At 46.7% G+C, this 26245-nt stretch overlaps 1 protein-coding gene across 1 annotated transcript in view; it reads right to left on the bottom strand.

Moving 5' to 3' along the window:
- Positions 1-26245, bottom strand: part of LOC147114005 (electrogenic sodium bicarbonate cotransporter 1-like) — a 200146-nt gene that overhangs the window by 143019 nt on the left and 30882 nt on the right. The window contains exons 5-7 of the mRNA XM_085996180.1: positions 21983-22140; positions 16691-16778; positions 823-977 (exon numbers count right to left, since the gene is read on the bottom strand). Coding sequence (XP_085852306.1) covers positions 823-977; positions 16691-16778; positions 21983-22140 — 401 coding nt within the window. The remainder of the gene's footprint in view (positions 1-822; positions 978-16690; positions 16779-21982; positions 22141-26245) is intronic.

The following is a 26245-nucleotide window of genomic DNA, read 5'->3' as shown; positions in this document are numbered from 1 at the left end:
CCTGTGACAGAGACTGTAGGTCCCGCATTGGACTCATCAGTCACCTGAGAACTCATTTTTAATGTGGAAGCAAGTCATCCTCGGTTCCGAGGGACTGCCTAAGAAGAAGAGAAGAAGAAGAGCTAGCAAAACTGAAAGATAATCTGGGCTCTTCTCACATACTTTCCAGCACGGATTACATTGACAAAGATTTGTGAACTGATTGCTTATCTGCTTTCTCAGCAAGGCAGGGGGGAGGTGGTACATGGCTTGAAGGGGACAAGGGACACAAAAGAGAAATAAATAACTTAAAATAGAGGAAAGAAATAAAAGTTTTAAAAACTTTCACAAATTGTAAACGAGAATTGTAACGATGATACTTTGTGGATTTTCTTTATTCAACAAAAAGCTATCCTCCACATACCAAAGATCGAACAGTTGTTCAATGGGAGAAAGCACAGCAACACTGTCTCTTTGGAAATTTTAGGTGTGATGGCTGTATGACCTCCAGTCCCCATATAGCATGCCTATCCTACCCCAGGGCTACTTCTCAGTTCTTTTCTCTCTAGGAAACATAATGATAGTATAGCTTAAAGGAAATACTGACGTATGGAGATGAAAATAAACAATGCCTTTTAGAAAGGGAGGGAACTAAGTCACCTCATGTCACTTTTGTGAATTCTCTAGCAGCCTACTAAGCACAGGCAGCAGGTGCATTATTTTCCTACTCTCAGACAGGGAACAGTCCATGCACTATAAGTTCCCTGCTTGGTTGGTGGATTTATTCTATTGTATTTGGAGGACACAATATGAGAAAAAAAATCAAATTGACTCAGCACTTACCGCTTGTGTATTGATGGAAGAATCTTTGGCGGTGCTATCCGTAAAGTGGGATCCCACCTCCCAGGAGGTAGCACAGTTACCTCATCAAGGAAATCATCAATTCCAGCTAGTAGGTCTTCTCTCACTTTTGCCTTGAATGCCACAATATGGAATAACTGCAAAATAGTTATTACATATTATTTAATCAGCTAATTAAAGGAATGAATAATTCTTTAAAAAGTAAATGCTAACCATAAATACAGCTCTTTTAGATTATATGCTTAAAGCCTAATATAAAAGAAATACTAACTAAAGATTAGAAAATGTTTTCGTGGTTCATGTAAAATTCTATTCTGGAAGTACAATTCAATGGTAAAACCTATGTGACTAAATCGAAAAATGCTGGCCCAGAGTTTGCTGCCAAGATAATTGCGAGTTTAATGCACACGCTGTTATTAGTGTGTAAATCGTCCAGCAACTTGTGGCAAGGAAGAGATGCCTATTGAATTGCGAATCGTCACAATTTGCCGGAAGATTTGCCCCGCTCCGCAGTTAGCCTCACATAAACAGCAGCTTGTCCTCAACCTTACATAGAAACATAGAAGATAGGAGCAGGAGTAGGCCATTCGGCCCTTCGAGCCTACTCCGCCATTCAATGCGATCATGGCTGATTATCCAATTTCAGTACCCGGTCCCTGCTTTCTCCCCATACCCCTGGATCCCTTTAGCCTTAAGAAATATATCCAACTCCTTCTTGAATATATTTAATGAATTGGCTTCTACTGCCTTCTGTGGTAGAGAATTCCACAGGTTCACCACTCTCTAGGTGAAGAAATTCCTCCTCATTTCTGTCCTAAATGACCTACCCCTTATCCTTAGACTGTGACCCCTGGATCTGGACTCCCCGACCATCGGGAACATCCTTCTTGCATCTAGTCTGTCCAATCCTGTTAGAATTTTATAAGTTTCAATGAGATCCCCTCTCATTCTTCTAAACTCCAGCGAGTACAAGCCTAATCGTCCCAATCTCTCCTCATACGTCATTCCTGCCATCCCAGGTATCAGCCTGGTGAATCTTCGCTGCACTCCCTCCATGGCAAGAACATCCTTCCTCAGATAAGGCGACCAAAACTGCACACAATACTCAAGATGTGGTCTCACCAAGGCCCTGTACAACTGCAGCAAGACATCCTTGTTCCTGTACTCTAACCCTCTCGCTACGAAGGCCAACATACCATTTGCCTCCTTAACCGCCTGCTGCACCTGCATGCTTACCTTCAGTGACTGGTGCACAAGGACACCCAGGTCTCGTTGCACTTCTCCTTCTCCCAATCTATTGCCATTCAGATAATAATCTGCCTTCCTGTTTTTGCCACCAAAGTGGATAACCTCACATTTATCCACGTTATATTGCATCTGCCATGCTTTTGCCCAATCACCCAACCTGTCCAAATCATCCTGGAGTTTCTTGGCATCCTCCTCACAGCACACACGCCCACCCAGCTTTGTGTCGTCTGCAAATTTGGAGATATTGGGGGAGAAATTGGGTGAGTAGCGCCACCTGTTAGCGCCTAAAGAGGCTGTCAGTGGCTGTAGCGCCACTGGCTGTGCCTCCCGCGATATTCAGCAGGGGCGCTAATGGTGGCGTTAGCCTTTTCCGCTGCGCCACCACCGATGACATCATCGGTGTGCGCAGCGCCCCATTCGCGCCCCGATCGCGATATTTGGTAGTGAACGCCGCTGTAGCGCCGCTCGCTACCCACGCCCGATTCACGGGGCCTTGCTGCGCCAGCAGAGGCACAAGTTAAGGTGGCGGTGCGGGGCGGCTGCCTTTTTGGCGGCCGCCTGCCAGCACCTCCGTCCCCGGCCTCCTGGTCCCCTCCCCGCGGCATTGCCGGCTGTTGCCCGAGAGCCCGGCACTTCTCCTTGGTGCCGGGCTCTTTTGCCGGCACTCACGATCGGGGCTCGCGCTGCTGCAGGCCCCTCCCCCTTAACAGTGGGAGGAAGGCCTGCAGTACTGCAGCGCTGCGAAATTCACTTTCAGTGCCCTAAGAGGGACACGGAGCGCCTCGAGCCGTGCCCCGTCTCCCTCTAGCGGCACTTCAACTGAATTTGCGGCGATCGCTAATGTGGCGATCGCGGCGCAAATTCCAGCGCCCAGGCGAACTTTGCGCCGCTTGGGCGCCTCAGGCCAATTTCTAGGCCATTACATCTAGTTCCCTTGTCTAGATCATTAATATATATTGTGAATAGCTGGGGTCCAAGGACCGATCCCTGCGGTACCCCACTAGTCACTGCCTGCCACTCGGAAAAAGACCCGTTTATTCCAACTCTTTGCTTTCTGTCTGCCAATCAGTTCTCTATCCAAGTCAATACCTTGCCCCCAATCCCATGTGCCTTAACTTTACACGCTAATCTCTTATGCAGGACCTTATCGAAAGCCTTCTGAAAGTCCAAATACACCACATCCACTGGTTCTCCCTTATCTATTTTACCAGTTACATCCTCAAAAAATTCCAGTAGATTAGTCAAGCACGATTTACCTTTTGTAAATCCATGTTGACTTTGTCCGATCCTGTCACCGTTTTCCAAGTGCTCTGCTATTACATCTTTTATAATGGACTCTAGCATTTTCCCCACTACCGATGGCAGGCCCCGTTTTCTCTCTACAGCCTTTTTTGAATAGTGGGGTAACATAAGCTACCCTCCAATCCATGGGTACTGTTCCAGATTCCTGTGAGTTTCATGAAGTTGCTGCATTTGCACATTAATTGTCCATTAAACTCACCGCAGAAAGTTAGGGCTGGTAATTAACAACGCAAGCACCTTTTTAATGAGGAGATTTTTCATAGAATCATAGAATAGTCAGCACAGAAGGAGGCCATTCAGTCCATCGAGTCTGTGCTGGCTCTTTTGAAGAGAAATCCAGTTAGTCCCACTGCCCAGCTCTTTCCCCGTATCCCTGCAATTTTTTCTCCTTCAAGTATTTATCCAATTCCCTTTTGAAGGCTGCTATTGAATCTGTATCCACCACCTTATCAGGCAATGCATTCCAAATCCCAGCACAAGTGCAGAAACTGAGCCCGCAGTGCCAATCAATCTCTCCAGCCCAGAAGGGGAACAATTTAAACTGTGTAGTCTCATTCCTACAGGTACTAAATTGTTAAAAGTATTTTTTTAACTTGATTTGACTCTAATTCACCCACTCAAATCCACCCTCCTTCTCCATTGTTCCTCTGTTTCTTTTTCAATCCTCAAATCTCATTAGATAAGGAGATGGGCTGTTGGTTCTGTCGTTCACTCAGGTTCCAGATGCCCCGTTACCCTCGCCATGCTGTGGTCAGCTCGCACTTCCAGCAACTTACAGGGAAAATTTAATTTAGAGCTGAAGAGTGAGAGAAAAGGACTAAGGCCGCGATTTTATCGGCACTGAGAGGGCGGGTTTGCAGGCAGGTCAAAGGTTAAAATCGTTTTGATTGACGGCAGGTTCCGATCCCGCCGTCAACCCGCCTCCAAATAATTTTCCCAAGTGTCGGGTCCCCGATTTGCGCATGGACCCAATACCTAGCGGCGGGAAGAGGATTTAAGCCAATTACCTGCCTGTTAATAGGTAGTTGATAGGCTATTTTTTAATTTTGCCGCTTTTGCCTCGGGTTTCCCAACGTCCGGACACCACGCCAGGTAAGCATGGTGTGCTATGAGTTTGCTGTAATGTTTCTGGATTGATGACAGCTGCAGAAGTGGTGTGAAGGATCCAATGGTGCACTGGTGAGTTTCAGAGGTAAGAAAATGTTGGGAAATTCATTTTTAATGCATTTACACATTTCTTTAGGTAACAAGTTTTGAAATCCATGTCCAGTGCCACCTCATTGGGAGAACTTCTGTCACCTCACCTGCAGCTGCCATCTATTCCAGCCTATGGAGGGAGCCATTGGAGAGTCTGGGTGCAAGAGCTCACCTTTGTACAGTGATTGTCAGTGTTTGCAGCACCTCAATGCTGTCACTGAGAAATCAGCTGTCAAAAAAAAATAGTGCGCGGTCCCTTTAAGAAATCCGGCAGGGCGGGCTTAACAAAATCAATCAATGTAAAATCACGTCTGTGAGCCGGATGCAGTTGGGGGCGAGACTGGAAGCCGGAAACCACCTGACCCACACCCAACCCGCCTCCAATGAAAAAATCGCGGCCTAAGTAATTGGGTATATTGCAAGATGCCCTGCACCAGCAAAATCTGGGCCAATATGCTTTTATCTTTCATTAGAATTTGATACCACAAAGCAACTCAAGGGCGTGGAAGTGTGGCGTGGCTAATCTTCCACCCACCGCTGTGATCTGCCGTTAACCATTGTCCTAGAGATAAGTATATTTGAATATTGTACCCCTATCAGAGCGCAAAAAGCGGTGGAGGTGGAATTTGGAACGGCACCCTGCCACTCCGTGAGCCTGGATAGGGCCCAAGAAAAATGTCTTAATTGTTCTGCTTCCCGCAGGAAATTCTTTACTTTGCTACGGTCTTGTTAAGGCTTAGAACAGGACCTAGGCCTGCGCTTAGCAGACGTAGATCCTGCTAGGCCTATCAGGGGCACTTTGGATGAAATTCCTGGGTGCCCTCAATCCAAAATGTGTCCTGGAAGTTGTTTTTGAATGTAACAGGACAGGCAGAAGCACCCTCGCTCCTCAATATAGCGTATATTAGGTGAGGAATTTTAGAGGGGCAGAAACCCAGCAGATTCAGATTCCTCCCTAAGTTACGGTTCCTGTACCCTGCATAATTGCACCACAGTTGCATCTCCCAGATCACAGAACATTGCCTTTCATTTCCTGAAGACAGTGCAGCCTAAAATTGTAATTGGGCAAAATGGTCGGCGTGGTCTTGGGGACCGCACTAAATTAGTCCCTGTGCATGCTTAGCAAGAAAATTAGCGGGTTGCCAGCACTACTTAGCTCTACATTGGCAGCCCACCTAACAGAGGAACGTGGAAAATTGGACATCAGTGGCATCAGTTAAAGGCAACCTCTTAAAGGTGAGCTGCACTGTGACTGCAATCAGCTTCATTCTGAACACAACTGAAATACTGAAGAGATATTGAAGGGGAGGTCAGCAAGAGGAGGGACCTCATCCTTCCACCCAGCGGCAATCCCAGCAAGCTTCGTGACAACAGTGGCAGAGGAGATCAGCACCAGAAGCATTGCCCCAAGGACCTCGCTGCAATGCAGAAAACATTCAATGACCTGACAAGGACTGTTATAAATCTCATCATCATAAAGAAACGACTGATGAAATAACACTGGACGGCCACCTGGTGGCGCCGTCCAAGGAGTATAAATACTCGGGCGTGGGCCCAGCTTGCCCAGGGACATTTTGTAAGACAGGAACTAGTGAAGTACAACTAGACCTCCATGTTCTGAAACAAGTTGATTAAAGCCTTGCTTTATACTCAAACCAAGTGCGTAGTGAGTTTTATTACGTCAATTTAATCAACTTGATATCGACTTCATGCTCTGAGTGATTTTGGGAACAGCCAGCTATGACTTCAACTGCAGAAGGGAACTCCGGCATAGTAATTAATCCATCATGGACAAACTACTCAGACCCGCCTGTCTTGACCTGGACCCGAATTCACCTGCAACTGCTAAGGTATGGAAACACTGGTATCGCACTTTCAGCAACTTCCTCAGGGCGTGTGGTGAGAATGTTCCTGATAAATTAGAGATACTTGCCAATTATGTATTTCCTCATGTGTTTGACTATATCGAAGACTGTGTAGACTATGACTCCGCTATCCTAATATTACAGTGACTGTATGTTAAGGCCCCAAACAAAACTTTTGCTCGGCATCTACTGGCCACAACTCGACAACAACCCGGGGAATCACTTGACGAATTCCTTCAGAAACTTTGCAGGCTCAGCAAGGATTGTAATCTTAAAGCTGTCACAGCTGAGCAGTACCAGGAGGAGTTAATTTGTGATTCCTTTATTAATGAGATCACGTCTCCCTTCATACGCCAGCGTCTGTTGGAGAATAAAACCCTCGAGTTACAGGCTGCCTATGACTAGGCATGTTCCCTGGACTTAGCAAAGAGGAATGCATATACCTATCTTTTACCTCGTGCACGAGCTGCTGCTATCACTTTTAATGACTCCTTTGATAGGTCTCGGGCGGAAGCCCTCACTGATGATGACTCTAACCTAGCGGATGGCAACCCTACCCGAGAAGCCTTCACTGATGACGACCCCGCCCGAGTGGCATCTTGGCAATCTGGAAGGAAGTGTTTCTTCTGTGGAGGTGCGTTCCATTATAGGAAATTTTGTCCTGCTTGTAACGCAACCTGCAATCATTGCAGCAAGAAAGGTCACTTTTGTGGTGTATGTGCCTTTAAGAGCCCCAGGTGTGCTGTAATACCGGTAATTGCCACTCGGGCTATATAAGCCTGTATGTTGTGTATATCCGTTAGAACCCCCCCCAGACTTTGCTTAGTAAATACCTATGAACCAACTCCTGTCTTCAGTGTCTTTATCAACACACGGACACTACAGTGGTGACGAAGTGGAAACAGACTTACCTGCAATTCGGCAGCACCTCAAGGACATCGATTCCTCGGGCGTCCAGAAGACTCGAGGAAGTGAGAGAAGCTGTGGTTTCACCAGCTGGCCAAGCTGGTGGCAGGTACTGCGCTAATCCTTCCTGGGCGTCAGGCTGGGGCTCCAGCGGCTGGCTCTACAGCTGAGACAGGCAGCGAAATCGGAGGCAAGCAATAACGGACTGGGAGGGAGCACTCGGGAGATGGCTGGCGCGGCAAGCAGGTCAGTGTTCAGACCTCCGGCGGGAACGAGTCTCCAACAGTAAATAAATAAAAAAGAGAACGGAAACCGCAGTAAACAGCATTGCTATCGGCAGCAGCGGCGGGAAAGCGCGGGAAGCGCCATATCTTTGCTACACAAAAGAAAAAAAAGCGCGGGAAGCGCCATATCTTTTCTGAAATGCCTAAGTCTGGCAATATTGATGCTTTTGATAGCGAAATAGAGGATTGGACCACATACGTGGAAAGAGTAGAGGTATATTGCACTGCAAATGGAATAGAAGATGAAAAAAAAGCTTCAGTACTTCTGAACTTAATGGGCGCAAAGACATATGGGCTGTTACGAAATTTAATCACTCCAGCCAAACCAAAGGACAAGAATTTTAAAGAAATTGTTGATACCCTGCAGGAGCACTTAAGCCCAACACCGCTGCTGATAGGGGAACGATTCAAGTTCTTCAAGAGAAATCAACACAAGAATTAAAGTAACGCTGATTACCTAACCGAATTAAGAAAGCTATCAAAGTACTGCCAATTCGGGGCAGGACTATCAGCTTATCTTCGAGACAAATTTGTTTGTGGTCTCTTAAGTGAAGGAACACAAAAAAGACTGCTTTCTGAAAAAGATTTAACATTGGACAAAGCTTTCAGTATGGCTGTATCATACGAAGCAGCAGCAAAAGGAGCTGCAGTGATACAACAAAAGACACAGGACTTCGGCACCCATGAAATGACACAAGGTTTCGAAAGATGTTATCGCTGCGGCAGATCCACCCATAACCAGAGGGACTGCTGGTTCAAGGACAAAGCATGCAGGCAATGCGGGAAGATTGGACACATTGCACGGGTATGCCGATCTGGACAAAATAAATCCACTGACAGAAAAAAAAAATCAATAAAGAAAAGTACAGGAAGGTACAAATGATGACGGACAGTAGCTCCGAAGACCAGAAGAGCGATAGCGACTTCGAAAACAAGAGACTAAGCTGTCTCAAATTACATAATGTACTTGCCAAAGATGATTACCAAACCATTTGGGTTACCCTCACAATAGCAGGGTCCCCAGTTAAAATGCAGCTAGATACAGGATCAGCTCTAACCGTAATAAATCGACGGGATTACGAGAGGCTATTTTCGCATATACCTCTAAAAAACACATCCATTATCTTAAAAACATATACGGGGCAGAAAGTATACCCCAAAGGAAAAATAAGGGTGCCTGTTGTATACAACGGCAAAGAAATACAAAAGTTGTATTTATACATTCTACAAGATGGTGGTCCACCGTTGTTGGGATGTGAATGGATCAGAAAGATACGTTTAGACTGGCACTCCATTCAGGCACTGACGGTGACCAGTAAGAAAATAAACAATGATGACATCATACCTGAACGATTAAAAGACATCTTGGCCAACGCCAAAGAAGTGTTTCAAGAGAAACTAGGAACCTTGAAAGGCATCACCGCCTCAATAAAAGTGGAAGATGCAGCAATTCCCAAATTTTTTAAGGCAAGACCGGTGCCATACGGAATACGTCCAGCAGTCGAGGCAGAGCTGGAGAATTTGGAAAAGGCAGGCGTATTATCCAAAATAGATTGGAGCGAGTGGGCAACACCCATCGTTCCAGTCATGAAAAAAGCATTGAATAATGATAAATCTGAAGAACAGAGAAAAATTCGCATCTGTGGAGACTTCAAGGTGACTGTAAACCCGGTCCTTCACACAGTACAGTATCCTCTTCCGAGGATAGAAGATATTTTCGCCTCACTATCTGGAGGGAAACGTTTCACAAAAATTGACTTGGCACAGGCATATCTACAGATGGAGGTTGAGGAGGCCTCTAAAAAGTATCTCACGATAAACACACACAAAGGCCTGTACCAGTACAATCGACTGGTTTTTGGAGTAGCATCAGCTCCAGCTATCTGGCAAAGAGCTATGGAGCAAGTCCTGCAAGGGATTCCGGGGACTCAATGCTACCTAGATGACATCCTTGTAACAGGAGACAACGAGCACCTTGCCAATTTGGAGCAGGTGCTCACTAGGCTGAAAGAACGGGGCCTACGAGCGAATCGCCCCAAGTGCGAATTTTTCCAAAATCAGATATCATATTGTGGCCACATAATTAATAATGAAGGGTTGCATAAGTCACCTGAAAAAATTGAAGCGGTTATAAAAGCCCCAGCACCTGAAAATGTTTCACAATTAAGGTCGTTCCTGAGATTAATAAATTACTATCATAAATTTTTACCGAACTTGTCAACTCTTCTACACCCTCTTAATGAACTTCTACAAACAGGAGTGATTTGGAAATGGAACGAAGACTGTAAACGTGCCTTCCATAAATGCAAAGATTTAATCACATCCGAAGAAGTTTTGGCTCATTACAACCCATCACTGCCAATCAGACTGGCGTGCGATGCATCCCCTTACGGCATAGGAGCAGTATTATCCCATAAATCCCTTGATGGCTCAGAACGGCCGATAGCTTTTGCGTCACGCTCATTAAACTCAGCTGAGCGTAACTATGCCCAAATTGACAGGGAAGCACTCAGCCTGGTATGGGGAGTGAAGAAATTCAACCATTACCTACACGGACAAAAATTTACCTTGTTGACTGACCATCAACCCCTCATCTCCATATTCAACCCTAAAAAAGGTGTTCCCATTATGACAGCGCAAAGGCTACAAAGGTGGTCCCTTTTTCTAGGGGCACACCAATACAACATAGAATACAAAGGGTCAAAACAGCATGGGAATGCTGACGGTTTATCGCGCCTACCGTTGCCAACGGTAGAAGAGGCACCTACAGTAGACCCAGTAGAGATGTTCCACTCTACCATAGTGGAATGTCTACCAGTGACAAATTCTGCCATTGAAAGGGAGACGAGAAATGACCCGACTCTCTCACGGGTCTACGATTTAACAGTGAAGGGATGGCCAGCACATGGCGAACCATTGTTGCCAGCATTCTCGCAAAGAAGAGAACAGCTGTCAGTGTGCCGAGGAACCTTGATGTGTGGATCCAGAGTGGTGATTCCACCCAAACTCCAGGATAAAGTGCTAAAGGAGCTTCACGAGGGGCATCTGGGTGGAGTGAAAATGAAGAACCTAGCTAGGGCGTTTGTATGGTGGCCAGGTATCGATGGAGACATCGAAGAAATGACCAAGAGCTGCCTAGGATGCCAGAAGGTCCAAAACGCTCCACCACAAGCCCCTCTACATCCATGGGAGTGGCCCTCATCTCCCTGGCAAAGGGTGCACATCGACTTTGCTGGTCCATTTATGGACTCAATGTTCTTAATCGCGGTTGATGCACACTCCAAGTGGCCGGAGGTAATAAAGATGTCCTCCACCACCACGGAAAAAACCATCACAGTATTAAGGACCATATTTGCCAGGAATGGGCTGCCGGAACAGATATGTTCTGATAATGGACCGCAATTTGTGTCCGAAGAATTCAGAAAGTTCTTAAAAAACAATGGGGTTAAGCACTACACGTCCGCCCCATACCATCCCGCCACCAATGGATTGGCTGAAAGGTTTGTCCAGACCTTCAAAAAGGCCATGGGTAATGAAGACATAAAACTTCAGCACAAGGTGGATAACTTCTTATTCGCATACAGGAATGCAACACATATGGTTACCAACCAAACTCCCGCCATGATGTTCTTCAATAGAAACCTAAGATGCCGGCTGGATTTGGTCAAGCCCAACATCAGAAGGGACGTGGAGAACCGGCAGTTTCAAGGCATGAATGAAAGGCCAACTAGAACCTTCCAGATAGGTCAACAAGTTTTGGCCCGGGACTACCGTACCAAGAAATGGCAGCCTGGAACTATCTGCACACGACTAGGACCACTGATGTATACCGTGGACATCGGAGAAAGCATAATAAGGCGTCATGCTGACCAAATCATAAAGTCATCCGAAAAGGGACAACCTACACCACAACTCTATACATCTAACGATGAAGTAGAGATACCCATATCTACCTCCGATCCGGTGATACTGGAACCCGATGAACCTGACACTGGCATTCAAGCCGAATCAGCCTTGCCAGAAGAACCTACTACACCACCAGAAACTACTACACCCCCGAGGCGTTATCCGGACCGAGTCAGGAAGCCTCCTGAGAGACTAACTTATAATTAATTAACTACAGCCATGTGTATTATTTTGCTTATAACATGTAATTAATAATTACTTAAAATATGATGTACTGGTTAGCTAAAAGGGGAGGAATTGTGGTGTATATGCCTTTAAAGAGCCCCAGGTGTGCTGTAATACCGGTAATTGCCACTCGGGCTATATAAGCCTGTATATTGTGTATATCCGTTAGAACCCCCCCCCAGACTTTGCTTAGTAAATACCTATGAACCAACTCCTGTCTTCAGTGTCTTTATCAACACACGGACACTGCAACTTTTCTAAGGTATGCCAGTCAAGAGTCTCTGTTAATAAGAAAGGCCACTTTTCTAAGGTATACCGGTCGCGAGCTCCTGTTAGTTTTGCAGCTACTATCTATAAAACTGCTCCTCCCCCAAGAGCCACTACTAAGGTTACAGCTGCTATCTATGAAACTGCTCCTCCCCCAAGAACCACTACTAAGGTTACAGCTGTCAATGGTAAAACTGCCCCTCCTCCCATCACAGCTGTTTTTCCCCAAAGTCTGTCCCATGCAGCCACGAAGGTTTCGGTAAATGGATACATTTTGAGTGCACTAATCGACTCATGCAGCTCTGACAGCTTCATTAGTGAGCAGGCTGTCAGTAAGTTAAAACTGCGTATTTACCCCTCAGACAGGGAAATTGCAATGGCTCTGATGACACTGACCACCAGTTCTTCCGGCTTTTCTCTTGTCAACCTTATTCTCAATGGCCGCACTTATTTCTCCACCCGGCTTAGGGTGCTCAAAAACCTATGCAGTGATGTGCTCCTGGGACAGGGTTTCCAGAAACAACACAAAGGCTCACTTTCGAGTTTGGAGGGTCAAAGCCGGAGCTTACTATTTCCAAAGTACCGTTTTGTGCGCTTTCGGCAGCTTCGCTCGACGAACCCTCCTTGTTTGACAATCTTTCCCCCCCAATGTAAGCCCATCGTCACTAAATCACGACGTTTCAGCCAAGATGATTGATCCTTTATCGAGGCAGAAATCTCTTGCCTTCTAGCTGACGGTACCATTGAGCCATGTTCATCTTCCTGGCGAGCTCAAGTCATCATTGTTAAAAATCCTCTGAAGCAACACAAGAAATGTCTTTGCATCGATTACTCGCAAACTATTAACCAGTATACTGACCTGGATGCCTACCCACTACCATGCATCGATGACATGGTCAATAACCTTGCCAACTACAAGGTATTTTCAACTTTTGATTTAAAGAGCGCATATCATCAAGTACCGTTAAAGGACTCTGACAAAAAGTATCCGGCCTTTGAGGCCAATGGTCGGCTTTACCAGTTTTGTCGCCTTCCATTTGGGGTCACCAATGGGGTGGCCGTCTTTCAATGGGCAATGGATAGCCTAGTCAAACAGGAGAACTTAACGGACACTTTTCCATATCTGGATAATATCACCATTGCTGGTCATGACCAGAAGGAGCATGATGCCAATCTCCAGAAATTTTTTGACGTTCTCGGTCGTCGCAACTTAACCTTAAATGAGTCCAAATCTGTGAAATCAGTACCATCAGTCAACATCCTTGGCTACTGGGTGGGCAACGGTGTCATCAAACCGGATCCGGAGCGACTTCGTCCGCTTCAGGAGCTCCCTCCCCCTACGAATCTCGGCTCTCTTTGTCGGGCACTCGGCATATTCGCCTATTATGCGAAATGGATACCCCACTTCTCCGACAAGATCCAGCCCCTGCTTCACACAAAGTCATTTCCATTGGAGGCAACGGCTATTTCAGCTTTCAACCTCCTCAAATCAAATCAAATCAACTTTTATTGTCATTGTTAGTGCACAAGTGCAGTACAACGAAATGTAGGCTTGCGGCTCCCGAGGGTGTACAATTTGGATTAGGACACTTAAACATTTCAACATACATTTGTACATATATATTAGCATAAATATGACCATAATAAAGTGCATCGGCAGATGTGCAGGCTTCGTTCCATTGATGAAAATCTTCCTTTCGTGGTCGAGTGCAATGCATCGGATGTGGCGATCTCTGCTACCTTGAATCAAGGTGGTCGACCCGTTGCATTTCTGTCCAGAACTTTGCAGGATAGCGAGCTCCATTATCCTCCTGTCGAGAAGGAGGCTATGGCCATCATCGAAGCTGTACGTAAATGGAGTCATTTTCTCGCTCGTCGCCATTTCACACTTATAACTGATCAGCGCTCCATGGCCTTTATGCTGGATAACCGGAAACGCACTAAGATCAAGAATAACAAAATACAACTCTGGAGGATGGAATTGGCCGCCTTTGGATATACCATACATTATCGACCAGGCAAAGAGAATGTGGCCCCGGATACCCTCACGCAGGCATTCTGCTCTTCTATGTCAACTTCGACACTTGCGGATCTTCATAATGACTTATGCCATCCTGGCGTTACCCGTATGTTGCACTTTGTGCGATCTAAAAATCTCCCATTTTCTACGGAAGATGTGAAAAGAACATGCTCCTCCTGTAGAATTTGTGCGGAATTAAAACCGCAATTCTTCCATCCATCGGATAGCTCGCTCATGCAAGCTATGCAGCGACTCAGCATTGACTTTAAAGGGCCATTGCCTTCCTCAACGCGAAACACCTACTTACTGATTATGGTGGACGAATATTCACGCTTTCCCTTTGTTTTCCTCTGTCCCAATATGCTTACTTCCACAGTAATCAAATGCCTTGATCAAGTCTTTTCCCTTTGTGGTACGGCCAATTTCATCCACTCTGATTGGGGTCCCTTCTTCATGTCAAGCAAACTCAAAAGTTATCTTTCCCAACGGGGAATCGCCACAAGTAAAACGACACCGTACCATCCCATCGGTAACGGACAGGTTGAGAGATACAACGCTATCATTTGGAACCCTGTTCGTCTTGCACTGAGGTCACGCAACCTACCAGACCAGCAGTGGGAAACTATGCTCCCTGACGTGTTGCATTCCATCAGGTCTCTTCTTTCTACGTCCACCAATGTCACACCTCATGAGCGCTTCTTCAGCTTCCAGCGTCGCTCCACTCATGGGACGTCCCTACCGTCATGGTTGGCATCTCCCGGCCCCATGCTGCTCCGAAGATTCGTCCGATCTTCTAAAAACGATCCCCTCATTGACGAGGTAGAACTCACGGACGTCAATCCCACGTACGCACACGTGTGGTACCCTGATGGCCGGGAGTCCACCGTTTCGCTCCGGGACCTGACTCCCTGTCCAGCCAGTTCCACGGACCCAACTGATAGAGGGACCCACGGTGATAATGCCGACACTCTGCGCTCCCTCGAAGATGGCGCCCTACCTGGGACATTGAGAGATCTGCCGGCTGCCCCACCAGATCCACTCGGGGAACTGCGCACTCCCCGTGGAATGGCCACCCGAGGCCAGGACGCCGGTCAATCCCCGGCTATCAAACAGGATGAAGCCAGCTCTGCGCCTGTGGGGACCTGCACCCGGAGTCACGATCTCCCCAGCCTCCCTCGGGTCGATCAGGGCAACACGGGCCCTGTCGATCCACCGGTACGGATCAAGCGGCCCAGGGACCAAGACACGGTCCGGGGAGATGTGCCTTCTAGCCATAAACAAAGATCTAAAAGACTGCGGCTATTTGTGGTCCGCCTAATCCGTTAAGAGGAAGTCGTCGGACTTCCAAATCTTTTAGGCAGGAAGAATGTTATAAATCTCATCATCATAAAGAAACTACTCATGAAATAACACTGGACGGCCAGCTGGTGGTGCCGTCCAAGGAGTATAAATACTCGGGCGTGGGCCCAGCTTGCCCAGGGACATTTTGTAAGACAGGAACTAGTGAAGTACAACTAGACCTCCATGTTCTGAAACAAGTTGATTAAAGCCTTGCTTTATACTCAAACCAAGTGCGTAGTGAGTTTAATTACATCAAGGACTACTAAGGTGAAACTCCTAACTCATATCTCTTGTTACTCTCTGCTTAGCCCTGCATTACCTGATGCCTCAGCACTCACAGGGTTAGGTGGATGGAGGGCCTGTTGGTGCATTGGGGAGGGAGGGGGTACAATCGTGAGAACTTCTCATCAATAGTTGCAGCCTGAAAGCTCTGGCAGCACTGCTGGGCCTTGCTCTTCCTTTGCAGCTTCAGGTTCCTGGTCCCCTTCTTCCTGTTCCTCCTCAACTTCTTCTTGCTCTTGCGGCTTCAAGGCTTGGCCCTCTTCCCAAGACAAAGTTGTGCAGCATGCAGCACACAGTGGCAAATCTTGACACTCATTCCCGGCTATATTGAAGATGCCTCCAAATCTGTCGAGGCATTGGAACCGTTGCTTGATAAGCTTGATGGTTTTCTCTGAGAGCCCTCGTTCTGGCGTGGCTCTCATTGTATGCATGCTATCGCCGAGACGATCATGCAGGGGAAAATAAAAGGCCAAAGATTAAGAAAAGATGATTGACTGATAGAAGGTGCTGTACAGGAATATCAATCAGAGATGGGAGCAGGATTGTGCACATGGCTGTCTAACCTCAAACATAAGGAAGATACTTAAAGAGAAGAGAGTATTACAGGTATCAAAAGAATTTTATCATAGGACCAGGGGGAAAATGGATGCCTGACATCCAACTCTACTTAAACTGAGTTGTGTTATCACAGGAGTCTTGCAGAGATTTGCGCTTAAGTTCATTCAAGCAGCTGAAGGAGGATGTGTAGTAACAAGTTGTCTGCACAGCAAATAGAGGGAGGAAATTATACATCTCATAGAATAAAAAAGTTTCTAATGTTTTGTGCCTGCAACCCTGGATGAGGCAAAATACAAAAACTTGAAGGTTCTGCACTCAATTAGCCATTGTCTCATATGTTTTTACTGAAGAGTCAGTGACATTAAGTTACAAATGCCATATGAGGTAGATAATTGTAGCTTACACGCAGTTACATTTTTTGCACGGTTAACAGGTTATCATTTACTTGCCTCATCTGTAAGCAGAGTTGCAACAGCTCTCCCAATCTGATGATAAGCCATTGCCTTAGCTTTTGGCCCAAGAAGAATGAATAGAAACCTGAAAGAGAAAGAAAAAAGATACACTATTTCTGTGTAGACTGTAGAGCAATATCCTTTTGCTTTAGGGTAAATTTTGTGAGGTCCAGTGTCACCTCGAACACAGCCAGCATGTATCGGGAAATCAGAGGCATGATGCCTGCGTATCCAGGGCCTCACAAAATTTACACTTTTTTAATCGACTGAGAAACATTAGAATCTAACAAAGGTAATTTATAATATACTCCAGTGAATCATAGAAAATATAGCACAGAAAGAGGTCATTTGGTTCATTGTACCTGTGCCTGTGCCAGTGCTAGAGTTTCAGAATTTGTAACACAATAAAATCAAGTTCTATTCCAGTAAAGGTGGAGCAGAGCACTGCTCCTTATTCCTGTTCAGGAAGTTATTGAAGTGGAATATTATGTTACACATTCAGAGTAGGTCCATGCAAAATTTAGCTCTAACCAGCAAAATTAAATCATAAAAAACATAGCAAGCAAAAGTGATACCAATAAGAGTTTGCCTTCCCAATATTTTGAACATATCCTAATGCATTGTTCCGAACATTTTGAATCGTGAAAATTCAATCGAAGATTTTCCTTCAACTGTATCCTTGTTTCTATAGTTTTGTAGCATAGGTTGATCGTATTATAGCAGTTAATGTTTCTGAGGTTATTGCATTCATCATATGTGTCTTTTATTGAGGCATAAAAGACAGCCTAGTAACTGCAGCGAAAGAGCTATGTAAAGCAGGAGAACAACAAAACGTAGCTCGGAGCTCTCAAAATCAGAAATATTAGGATACAATTGCAGTAAAAAAAAAGCAGATGAACAATTGCAAATCCATTTAAACATATGGGCCTAGAAATTGGGTATAGCCCCGCTTGAGGCGTTAGAACTGGCGCTGCGCAAAGTTTATAGCCAGACGAAACTTATCTCTGCCTGGCGAGATATTGGGTTGCATCGCCCCCGAAGGGGATTGAGGCGCTAACTCAGACGTTGCACGGGCCTCCTAAGGCGCAAAAGTTCAGGCGCTACCCAATATCGGCGCGGACGGGCGCAGCGCAGGTGATCTCAATTACCGGAAACCACGAGACTTCCAGGCGCCGGCCGGCTCTTAAAGGGGTGGGTCAGTCAGCCTGAGCTGCTACACTCAACGCCCTGTAGGCCTCAGAATCGGCGCTCACCCTTCTCTGGCACAATAAACTTGGTGAGGATGGAGAAGGTGAGACAGAGAGCAGAGCGCTTCAGCACTGAGGCTCTGAACCAGTTGGTGTCTGCAGTTGAGCGCCGTCGAGATGTTCTGTATCCTGACAATGGCAAGAGGCCGAATCAAAAGGCTTACCGGCGATCTTGGAGGGAGGTTTCTCAGAGGGTCAACTCCAACAGCATGGCGACCAGGACCCCTGTTCAGTGCAGGAAGAAATTCAACGACCTCACTCGGGTCGTTAGGGTGAGTGTTGGTTATGCAAACTTCTGATTCCCTCCATCTGCACCTAACTTCGAGGACCCTGTTGCCATGATGCCCCAATGGCCATCTGTCAGCAAGCACCCATGGCCCTTTCTGGGCACACACATGGACATTTCACTCAAGGCCACATGTAAGGGCCCTTGCACCATGGGGGGCATGAGATGATCTCTCAAGGCCACATGTAAGGGCCCTTGCACCATGGGGGGCATGAGATGATCTCTCAAGGCATCATGTAAGGGCCCTTGCACCATGGGGGGCATGAGATGATCTCTCAAGGCATCATGTAAGGGCCCTTGCACCATGGGGGGCATGAGATGATCTCTCAAGGCAGCATGTTACAGAACTTCCCCTTCTTTCCCCTGCAGTCCAAGCTGGCGACGATGCGAGAGGAGCAGCGTCGAACCGGTGGCGGACCTCCACAAGTGGTCACTCTCACGGATCTCGAGGAGAGAGTGCACCAGATTCTTGGAGGACGTCTGTCTGGTCCTGTTACCACTGCAGCTGCCGACCCCATTCTCGACAGCGAGGGTAAGGCTCTCACCTTTTGCAGCTGTCTCCTTCCACTTGGTCCCCCCGCCAGCATGCTTCCTCAGTGTGCCGCAATCTGCCATGCCTTTCCGCCAACCTGTCCTTTTGCTAAAGCCACTCTTCCACCTCCCTGCTTTCAGATGATGCATCACCAACTGGGGCTCCACGCCCTGAAGCTGCCAGTGCCAGTGCCTCCGGAGGCGAGGATCAGGAGGAAGCCGGACCATCTGTTCCAATCTCAGGGGAGCATACACATGTACAGACTGGGGATAGTAGTTCCCTGGAGGGGAGGGGGGGGTGCTCTGAGGATCAGGCAGTTGCCGGAACAAGCGGCATGCAGCAACTCAAGGGGGGTAGGCAAGTTCGGCCACCGTCTCCCCGGAGGGCAAGGCAGGTAGTGATGACTGCTGCACAGAGTGCAGAGGAGGTGCGTCGCCTGGCTGAAATGAGCACCCAGGCCCGGCTCAGGCACACTGAGCTGATGGCTGCAGTGGGGAGGATGCCTCAGTCAATAGATACACTGGCAAAGAGTGTGTTGGACTTCGGGGCAACAATGGAGAGGACTCTCCAGGGCTTCGGGGCAACAATGGACAGGACTCTCCAGGGCTTCGGGGCAACAATGGACAGGACTCGCCAGGGCTTCGGGGCAACAATGGAGAGGTCTGTCGAGGGCTTCGGGCCAACAATGGAGAGGACTGTCCAGGGCTTCGGGGCAACAATGGAGAGGTCTGTCGAGGGCTTTGGCCCAACAATGGAGAGGACTGTCCAGGGCTTCGAGGCCGCTATGGAAAGAACTGTCCAGGGCTTCTCCGAAGCACTGGCACCTGGCTCACAGGTCCTCACTGCTGCCACGCAGTCACTTGCCGGCCTCGTCCACACCCAGATTGAGGCAACGCGAACTCTCACTGCAGCCACCCTATCTGCATCAGCTAGGATCATCCCGGGCCCTTCCAGTCCCATACAAGGCCAGGAATCAGTGGAGCATGCGATTGTGGCGGATGAGCCGAGCCGGTCCCCTCAGAGAGCCAGTGTGTCGTCCGATAATGGTGCAAGTGTCCTCTCTCAGCAGGTGACCATTCCACATGCCAGCGCTGGCACGTCTGCAGTGCAGCTGCCACCACCTGCAGGGCACACTGCTTCCAGCCATGCTCAGATCAAGCATCCTGCGTCCGCACCCTCCAAGCCCAGAGGTCGGCCAGGCCGTCCCTCAGGGGCTTCTGCGCTTCCAGACAGTCAGCAGGCGTCCCCCAGCCTTCACCCCGCCACTGGGGTTCAATTGCTTAGGAGCAGCAGGGAGGGAAGGGGCCGAGCGCGAAAGAGAAGTCGTTCTCCATCAAGGGGCCAGCAGTAGAGGGAGGTGCTGAGACGTTTCTTTGGCCTAAATCAAGGAGACCCTCACCTGTTGGAATTGTTGGAAATAGTTTGCTTAGTTTTGCGGCTTTGCCGAAGAGTTAACTGTTATTTTGTTAGTTATGGTTTCTGTTGACATGACGTTGTTTTGCTGTAATGAAAGACTTTTGTGACAATAAAGAGAAGTTTAAATGTGCTATGGTGTACGTGACTAATTACAGTGATGCTGGCCTTCAGATGCTTTCAAACATCCAAAGTGCGCAGCAGTTAAGACACTCATCATTCAGCCAGAGGGGCCTTGATACGAGTCCTCATGAGCCTGTGACGGATGGCCCTTCCACTTTCAGGAGCCCTTCCATCTTCCTCCTCCTCCTCCTCCTCCTCCGCCTGCTTCTCCAGGGTCAGAGGGAAGGTGATGAATTGACACCTTCGCCTAGAAAGGGCAGCTGTAACTTGCCGGATGCAGCAGTGGACTGCAACCTGAGAGATATTCGCGATGTCCCCAATGGCTCACTGAAAGGATCCGTTGCCATAAAAATTGAGGCCAACAGTCAGTTTAGCGGCCACCGACAGAGAGGTCATGCACCGTAGACGCGGCTGCAGATCCTCAGCAAGCAGGTGGAACAGCTCAGTAACAACCTCCATCCCGAATCAGAGCCTTCACACACACTGCTCCTCCGACATGTCAAGGTATGACACCTGCTGCCTAAAGACCCTCGCAGCATACCCTCGGATTGGCCGACCTCCATTGCCCCTCCTCCTTCTGGCCAATCCCGGCCCTCTCTCCCGCCGTCTCTCTGCCCCTTCATAGTGTTCGGGCATGAGGCCGTCGCCCTCCAAAGCATCTCCCATTCCGATGCCAGTTGGTCAAAAGGCTGTTAGGTCTAGTGCTCCAACTGCTCCGGACAGGTTTGAGGGTCCCAAGCACTCTAATGCTAAATTCCAAAAACTCTGCTCCACAGTAGCTCACCAACTCTCTCCACCAACGATCGCAATGAACAGGCCAAGTGGCTGAAGCTTCTGTACTAGAGCTGTCCCCTTTAAATAGCGCCCCCCAACTCCGAGAAGGGCCTGTTAACGCTCCTTCGAACTGTCACTAATAGCGCTAGGCGTAAAGGCTCCGGGCGCCACCCAATATCCGCTCAGGCGCCCCTAAAAGGCGTTGCACAATGAAATTACGTCATGATCTGCTTGCGCTCGCGGGCGCGCGCAAACACTTAGCGCAGGCGTTAAATGTATAGTCAATATGGGAGTTGCTGCTATCTTCATTGCGCCCGCCCCAACATTAGGTAACGCCCCAATTCTCGGTCTCTTTAGGCGCTAACCGCTGGCGCAAACAACCGAATTTCTAGGCCATGGAGTGGTATTTATTTTCCAGCATAAAATGCATTAAATTAGGTGAATGAAAGTCAAAATGACTAATACTTGGTAAATCTGCATAAACAGAACACTTGAGCGACAGTGGGTATGGTATCATACTAAGTCATACAGATAGAAAAAGTTCAATTCCAAAATGGATTTCGGTTGGAGTTGTAGTGAGGTACTAAAATTAGCTCTAGTGTCCGTGTGCAAGGAGTGGGGAAATGATTCCCAATTGTAATCCAGTGAATTGCTGTTGAAAAGTGGGCATCTGTAGACAATGGATGCAAACAGGATCGGGCTGAACTATGATGGTTCCCATATTCAAATAACCTTGCAACAACCACTGTTCAGATTCACGCTCGGAGAACACTATTCGGAAATATACAGAAAACATCCACAGAACCATATGCCAACATAAACCAGTGGGAAAGGGTGATTTAATCAGTGATTAAAATAATATTTGCAACAATACCTGAAGCTGACATTAATTCTAGACAAACCAATATCCTTACCTGGTTGGCAGTGGGACCTCTGTAAGAGCCCCTAGGATTACAGCTTGCTGTAATCGGACAAAGGCAACAAATGGCTTATCCAAAAAGTCTACTTCACCTACAAGCACATTTGTGGCTTCAGCACCCTCTGGGATCTGCTTCTTGAATTTATTTTTCAGCTAAAACAAAAGTTTTTAAAATGTCAGAAATGTGAACATAACTTTGGCAAAATTATAATAGAATGCAATTTTCATCTCTTATATGAATTAACTTTAGACCAAAACAGTAAACTTATTTCCTTTTTACCAATCAAATATTAGAAAATAATTCCTATATTGAGCAATTAATGAAAGTGGGTACATGTACTTTATGATGTGCAACAAAGTGATACAGACTAGAAGCCTGTAGGCTTGTGACAGCCATGGCTCAGTTGGTAGCACTCTTGCCTCTGAGTCAGAAGGTTGTGGATTCAAGCCCCTCTCCAGACACTTGAGCACAAAAATCTAGGCTGACACTTCAGTGCAGTGCTGAGGGAATGCTGTCTTGCGGATGAGATGTTAAACCAAAGCTCCGCCTGCTGGGTGGACGTAAAAGATCCTATAGCACTATTTCGAAGAAGAGCAGGGGAGTTATCCCCGGTCTCCTGGACAATATTTATCCCTCAACCAACACCATTAAAACAAATTATCTGGTCATTATCACGTTTCTATTTGTGGGCTTCCTGTGCGTCAATTGGCCGCATTTCCTATATTACAACCGTAACTACACCTCAAAAGTACTTCAGTGGCTGTAAAGCGGTTTGGGATATCCTGAAGTCATGAAACATGAATAACCGTATATAAATGCAAGTCTTTCTTTTCTTTTTTTGATTCTTGATGTCAGCAAAGGGAGCAGTTGGACAATGCAATAGTCTCTGTGCTCTTTGGGTAATAAAGGGGAAAAATAATCAGGCAAGGTTGCCGCTCTTGATTGCTATCCACTGATCCCTGAAGGAAAATGTGTATGTGTGGATTTAGGATGTATGTGAATGCACAAAGCATTCGTAATAAGGTAGACGAATTAACAGCACAAATAGATGTAAACGGATACGATATAATTGCGATTACGGAGACATGGCTGCAGGGTGACCAAGGCTGGGAGCTGAATATCCAAGGATATTCGATATTTAGGAAGGACAGGCGAAGAGGAAAAGGAGGTGAGGTGGCCTTGTTCATAAAGGATGAAATCAGAGCAATCGTGAGAAAGGATATTGGCTCAGAAAATCAAGATGTAGAATCACTCTGGGTGGAGCTAAGAAGCACCATGGGGCAGAAAACATTGGTGGGAGTTGTCTATAGGCCTCCAAACAGTAGTGGTAAAGTAGGGGATAGCATCAAACAGGAAATTAGAGAGCATGTAATAAGGGTACTACAGTAATCATGGGTGACTTTAATCTACATATAGACTGGCCAAACCAAATTAGCAATAATACTGTAAAGGATGAATTCTTGGGAGTGTGTACGAGATGGTTTTTTTGGACCAGTACGTTGAGGAGCCAACTAGGGAACAGGCTATCCTAGATTGGGTATTGTGCAATGAGAAGGAGTTAATTAATAATCTTGTGCGGGGTTCTTTAGGGAAGAGTGACCATAACATGATAGAATTCTTCATTAAAATGGAAAGTGAAGAAGTCCATCCGAAACTAGGGTCCTAAATCTAAACAAAGGAAACTACGAAGGTATGAGGAGTGAATTGGTTATGATAGATTGGGGAGCTTCATTAAAAGGCATGACAGTGGATAGGCAATGGCTAACATTTAAGGAACAAATGCATGAACTGCAACAGTTATACATTCCTTTCTGGCGCAAAAATCCCAACCATGGTTAACAAAAGAAATTATGGATATATTAGATCCAAAGAGGAGTCATATAAAGTTGCCAGAAAAAGTAGCAAGCCTGAGGATTGGGAGCAGTTTAGAGTTCAGCAAAAAAGGACCAAGATATTGATTTAAGAGGGGGTAAATAGAGTATGAGAGTAAACTTGCAAGGAACATAGAAGTGGATTGTAAAAGCTTCTACAAGTATGTAAAAAGAAAAAGATTAGTGAAGACAAATGTAGGTCCCTTACAATCAGAAACGGGAGAATTTATAATAGGGAACAAGGAAATGGCTGAGCAATTAAACAAATATTTTGGTTCTGTCTTCACGGAAGAGAACACAAATAACTTCCCAGAAATGGGCAGACATGGTGGCATAGTGGTTAGCACTGTTGCCTCACAGCACCAGGGACCCGGGTTCGAATCTGGCCTCGGGCGACTGTCTGTGTGGAGTTTGCACATTCTCCCCGTGTTTGCGTGGGTTTCCTCCGGGTGCTCCGGTTTCCTCCCACAGTCCAAAGATGTGTGGGTTAGGTTGATTGGCTATGATAAATTGACCCTTAGTGTTAGGGGGATTAAATATGTGGGGTTACGGGGATAGGGTGGGATATGTGTTGGTGTAGGGGTTACGGGGATTGGGTGGGATATGTGTCGGTGCAGGCTCGATGGGCCGAAATGGCCTCTATCTGCACTGTGGGGTTTCTGTGATTTCTGTGATTTCTGTGAAATGCTAGGGAACCAAGGATCTAGTAAGAAGGAGGAATTAAAGGAATTTAGTATTAGTAAAAAAATAGTGCTGGAGAAATTAATGGGACTGAAAGCTGATAAATCCCCAGGGCCTGATAATCTGCATCCCAGAGCACTAAAAGAGGTAGCCATAGAAATAGTGGATGCATTGGTTGTCATCTTCCAAAATTCTATAGATTATGGAACAGTTCCTGCAGTTTGGAGGGTGGCAAATGTAACCCCACTATTTAAAAAAGGAAGGCGAGAGAAAACAGGGAACGACAGACTGGTTAGCCTAACATCAGTAGTAGGGAAAATGCTACAGTTTATTATAAAGGATGTGATAACAGGACACTTAGAAAATATCAACGGGATTAGACAAAGTCAACATGGACTTATGAAAGGGAAATCGTGTTCGACAAACCTACTGGAGTTTTTTGACGATGTAACTGGTAGAATAGATAAAGGAGAACCAGTGGATGTGGTGTATTTGGATTTTCAGAAGGCCTTTGATAAAGTCCCACATAAGAGGTTAGTGTGCAAAATTAAAGCACATGGGATTGGGGGTAATATACTGGCATGGATTGAAAATTGGTTAACAGACAGGAAACAGAGAGTAGGAATAAATGGGTCTTTTTCAGGGTGGCAGACGGTGACTAGTGAGGTACCACAGGGATCAGTGCTTGGGGTCCAGCTATTCACAATATATATCAATGATTTGGATGAAGGAACCAAATGTAATATTTTAAAGTTTGCTGACGACACGAAACTAGGTGGGATTGTGAGTTGTGAGGAGGATGCAAAGAGGCTTCAAGGCAATTTAGACAAGTTGAGTGAGTGGGCAGTATAACGTGGATAAGTGTGAAGTTATCCACTTCGGTAGGAAAAACAGAAAGGTAGAGTAATGGCCCAGAAATTCCAGAACGGGGCTTGCAACGCGTGCAAGCCCCGTATTTGCACTTACCCCGCGCTCGTGCCGATCAGCTTCTGGGACGCCTGAACTTGCAGAAATAGAAAGCACATTCCCGGGCAGCGTATGACGTCACGCCGCCCAGGAGTGCAGCCAGCGCGAAGCCAGGAGCGTGCAGTGTAAGTGAGACACGCCCCTTGAGGTCTCAGTTTCACTGGACACGCCCCCAATGTTTCTGTCAAGCTGCTAAGGATTTTTACATGCAAAGCAGCAGTTTAAATAGGTTTTTGGAAGTTTTTTGAAGATTTTGGTAACTTTTATAAACTTTTTAAAATGTTTACATTATTTTGAGTAATCTGAAGTAGTTTTAAAGAGAATTAAAGCAATTTAAAGACTTTTAAAAGCCCTAAAAGAATTTTTTTAATTCCATTTATTTATTTAGCAATGTCGTCGTCATACGTGTCTTCACACTGTTCCCTTTGGGGAACTGTATGAAGTGGTGGAAGGATTTATGGCCATGATTAACGCTCATTCCGTGACCGTAACCATCTTTGAACCAGCCATTAGGGCGGTTAGTCCTATGGCGGGAGGGTTTTACGGGCTCCCACAAGCTATACAAGGAGGGGGGGCCACCCACACCCACGGACGCAAATATCCCACTGGATGTCAACCCAGAATTTAGAGCCGGAGCTCCGACTCCACTTGCCGGGACTGTCTGGAGCGGGGTTCGAAACCCTACCCTGATCTGGCCCAGCGGCGGGGATCCTACCGCTATGACAAAGGCCCAATCCAA

This window comes from Somniosus microcephalus, chromosome 8, assembly GCF_052327205.1.
Source record: "Somniosus microcephalus isolate GS21.2 chromosome 8, FLI_Smic_1.0, whole genome shotgun sequence".
NCBI classification, from domain to species: domain Eukaryota; kingdom Metazoa; phylum Chordata; class Chondrichthyes; order Squaliformes; family Somniosidae; genus Somniosus; species Somniosus microcephalus.
This window is presented reverse-complemented; position numbering and strand designations above follow the sequence as displayed.